Genomic DNA, 4,357 nt, shown 5'->3' with positions numbered 1-4,357 from the left:
ATATATTGTAAAAGGTGCAAGTATTCCATCACTATCAATTTTCAACCAAACTTTTACAAGCATATTTAGTTTCAAATAAAAAAGAAACTCAAGACCACTTGGGAAAAAATAACAAGACTCAACAAAGGCCTGTTTGTCAGGATTTAGGTAAGAAAGGGATGGAAAACAGGTTAAATTGAATTTTTCAACCTCCTGCCAAAAAATGCCTAAGATGCTCTACGTTCAATGTTGAAACTGGAGAGTGAAAATAACACGGTCAACAAGTTGACCATGCAAAAACAAAACATAGCTAGAAAAACCCTCCTGCAAAAATGAACCTCAGAGCAAACATTGTTGGTGTAGTGATTTGATTAAGATGGTAGACATTGCAGGCCTTGGAAACATAATTATTACTGAAGAACGTAAACTTGACATGAACTTCTATACTGATTTCACTCCTATTCTTCTGGGGACGATAGATACTACATATCGTGGCATATTACATGAATATGAAATTTCTTCACATGAAAGGTGAAAAAGCTGAGCGTAAACTTCTCACAAGATCCTTCACTGTCATGCCAAATTCCATATCCATCTGCAAGTTGCAGAAATAATTTTCTTATTAAAAGAAAATTATACTTTAAATGGAAGATGATGATGAAAAACAACCATTAATGCGTACAAATTGACCATTTTATTTAATAAGTGGATTAACTATTTAAACCACTTTAGGTGTTACTGCTATATTGGAACATATATAAAGAGAACATTTCCATTTTTAGAACATGAAAACAATAAATTTAGATAGTATGATTATATATTTATATGTGGTGAAAATTAAAAATTAATCAGTAGTTATATAAATACTTAAAAAACCATTAATTTATGTTCTAATTTTAACTATTTTAAATATAATAATTTTATATTTATTATTTTTACTTTCTCGTGCTAATAAAGTGTTCTAACATGAGTGTATCTCTTTCTATCTATATATATACTGCTTTGTGTGAAATCCCTTGTTTCAGTCAGCAGAGGTGCAAAAATTACCTGAGCAATAATAGTTATATCCAGGGCGAAACTACCAAATGTCAAGGCACTGCTATTGATGACTTTTAGATGGAGTTTCTCAATTTCGCTGATTGTTTTCTCTATAACTCCTTTATTCTTCTCACAATGTACTCTTATGAGGACATTTCTTTCACAAAATCGTGCTTCAATTTCCGGTAGAGCCTCATTCAATGTATTACCACCAGTGTCTGAAGAAGAAGAGTCTTCAGAATCATTAGATAGTTGGGATTTCTTCACAATTACCACAGATTGCACAGTTTTCTTCCTGTTCTGTTCCTCCTCAAGAGCACTCACTTTCTCTTGCATTTGTTTCAAGTACCTTATAGCTTCTCCAAGAACAGAAGCTTTGTCCATCTGTTAGTAGGGAATTAAAAAAAATGAGACTTCAAAGATGGTTTAAGGTTATAAGTGTCAAAACCAAGTTAAGCAAGTAGCAGCAGGATGGACAACTATTAACTACTACAACAGCAACAAAAACTACTACTACTATTACTAGTATATAATATTACATAATGAAGAGCTTTCTTATCCTAATCAAATTGATAAAATACCAAGGGAAGATATCAAGATCTTTTGTAGTTTCTTGTGAGGCTGAGATGAAAGATGTTTTGACAACATGAAGCAAGAAGAAATCAATATTATGTAGTAAAATAAATATCTTGATAAACTTATGTTTTTAGCTGGTTTTTCCTGTCCGAAAACCTCCAACATATAACGTCATGAAAGACAAAAGCAGAAAACTAATGACAAAAAGGGCATTAACAACATTCTTTTATACCTTTTTTAGGCCAGGAACAAGAGCTGATAGAGCAATGAACCGCTGGCTGAGCTTCTCTCGCCGCTTCCTTTCAGCTATTATATGGTCATGAGGTTGAGAAACTTTAGGACGTGTCTCAATCTTTTTGGCCTCTTGGCAAGCCTTGAAGGCATAGTTTTGATTCCCCAAGGTTCCCTGAGAGATCAACATGTCTGCAAGAGTATTGTTATTGATTTTAGGACACACCATCTCCACCTTAGGCTTCACCAGTCCCAATTCACTTGTGTAATTAGAATCAACAAATGAAAGAAGATTTGAGCAAGAAGCAAATTGTGTTTCTGATGACTGTTGACTTTTGCTGTGACTCCAGCTGTTGTTTTTGAGCTGTTTTGTAGGTCTTTCAATTCCACTTGAAGTTTCCATGGATGTTTTGGAATTGAAGTTTGGGTTATCAGAGACTGAATGCTTTTGTAAAATCTCTCCAAAAGCAGCACCTGTTAAGCTAGTTGTATCAATAGGGTTTAAGTTCCACTGGTGGAGAAAACTAGGATCCTCTATTATACCCTGCAAATAAGAACATAATACTCGCTGTACAAAACTTTCAGAAGGTTCATAGATTTCTATGAATGAAGCTCTAGCCAGAACTATTCAACTATATATGAATATTTCAGCCATTTATTGAAAATTTTCCTTGTTTCCCAATTTAAATCTCCATGTGTTAAATGAATCCAAAATAAAGTTAGACACTGTCAATGTAATAAATGATCCTCTATTTACCTTTGTTCCAAGAATAATTATTTAGAAGAGGATATATATCTTACCAGTTCAGATAACCCTCTGATTGATGAAATCTCCATATGAAAACTCCTGCAATCAAAACAGCTGATGATAATATCCTGGAAGAGAAGTCAGAAGCAAAAGCTGAGTAGTTTTGGTACTTAAATTTCATCTAGCTAATAGTAATGTTTGCCAAATAGCCATTACGCCAAATCCATGAACATGCACTAAAATCAATTATATCTCAACTGAAATGAGAATAATTCTTCAGAACTTGCCTTCATACACTATAAAGATCTTAAAAATAATGTTCCAAGATGGAGAAGAAGCTTACTGATGAATGGATGCGGTAGCTTTCAATGTTGTTGGTCACCTCAGCAGTTGCTAATTATATATTTTGTTGTTGTAATTATGTGTATAGTCTCACCTCACTGTATTCCAACATATAACAGTTGCACTATGATGCTCACGGGTTGTTGATGTGAATTGGCTTATGCACAACAATGGAAGCCTGTTTTCAACCGAGGACAATAGACTTATCCCATTTTATATTTTAGAGCCTCCTTCATGCTGACAAATAAATACCTCCACAACTTGTTGTTTTGCGGACTTTGGCGGTGTTCTTCACCAACTAGACATTGAAATTTTGATGATGGATTGCAAATCAAAGGACAATTCTTCAGCATGTGGCCCCTCAGCCACGTCTCAAGCCTAAAGGTTATTCGCCTAACTCTTTTTTACCCTTTTGTTCATTTTTTCTATGTTACTTTCTTTGATCCTTCCCCTTCAATTCCTCATTCTCTTGGTCAAAAATCCTTTGAAAATCATATAAAACAAATAAGCAAGAGCTTATCAGCAATTAACAAAATAGTGCAAGCATGTGTGATATTGTAAGTCGATACTTGCAATAATTACTAGTTGGTAAGTTGTCAATTTCCAATATGAATGAAGAGCTTGGTTTTGAAGGACACCTCCAAACCCTTTTTTTTTTGGTGAAATAGTTCAGAGTTTCCATTGACTAGAGAAATTTTTAGCCAATTGCCAATGAGCATGTGTGAGGGATAGTGCGGGGCCCTTCGAACCGGCATATTAAAGAGTCCACACAATAATTAAATGGATATTCAAAATTGTATAGGTGATTATTTTGTCGTTTGCAAAGAAGTGGGAACAGAAGTTAACCAATAATTAGAAAAAAAAAATAGTACCATTTTTATGATCAAAAGGTATAAAATAATACTGGTGGAGAGAATTTTCAAATAGTTTTCTCAATGAGTTGAAACCATCCCAGAAACTCGGAGCCAGAGTGGCTAGCTTATCCTGATTCAAGTGGGAATGGTTGAGTCCAGTATGGACCTGCTGGCTTAGAAATAGTGGTGTTGTGTGCTGGAACTGCAACTATTTACGTTACACTTCTTTTCTAGAAATAATACGTGGACTTGTTACTCTCGCTTTCTCTTCTGGCGGTTCCAACCTCTTCAAATTGTAAAGAAAATTTGAAAATGACAACTTGTTAATTTCAAAAGAATGATTAAAAAGACACATTCCAAGTCTAAACTCTAAAGTAAATTTTTGTTTTTGCTAGCAAAACTTAAGTGACGTGTTCACATTTTTTTTTATTTCATTTAACTTGAGAGCGTATCTCAAAGTAATCATATAATACAAGTATTTATTGACAATTTAAAGGTTGCAAGGAAATGAATCCTCTGTAATCTGAGAATTCTGAACCATGAAAAATCTCGGATAAAATAACGAAATATGGAGGGTAAGTATATATAT

At 33.9% G+C, this 4,357-nt stretch overlaps 1 protein-coding gene across 2 annotated transcripts; it reads right to left on the bottom strand.

Annotated features, from left to right (window-relative positions):
• Positions 1-447: 447 nt before the first annotated feature.
• On the bottom strand, positions 448-3,068 carry LOC113852973 (transcription factor bHLH25-like). Of its 2 annotated transcripts, none has more exons than XM_027483398.1 (5): positions 2,916-3,068; positions 2,626-2,700; positions 1,826-2,368; positions 1,027-1,401; positions 448-574 (listed from the first exon to the last, which is right to left on the bottom strand). In XM_027483398.1, the coding sequence occupies exons 2-5, from the start codon at positions 2,659-2,661 to the stop codon at positions 500-502; spliced, it is 1,029 nt and encodes a 342-aa protein (XP_027339199.1). In that variant the 5' UTR covers positions 2,662-2,700; positions 2,916-3,068; the 3' UTR covers positions 448-499. The 2 variants fall into 2 exon arrangements, with proteins under 2 accessions (XP_027339199.1, XP_027339200.1); XM_027483399.1 differs by having other exon boundaries at positions 2,626-2,671.
• Positions 3,069-4,357: the final 1,289 nt, after the last annotated feature.

This window comes from Abrus precatorius, unplaced genomic scaffold (genome assembly GCF_003935025.1).
Source record: "Abrus precatorius isolate BTA unplaced genomic scaffold, Abrus_2018 Scaffold10, whole genome shotgun sequence".
Lineage (NCBI taxonomy): Eukaryota > Viridiplantae > Streptophyta > Magnoliopsida > Fabales > Fabaceae > Abrus > Abrus precatorius.
This window is presented reverse-complemented; position numbering and strand designations above follow the sequence as displayed.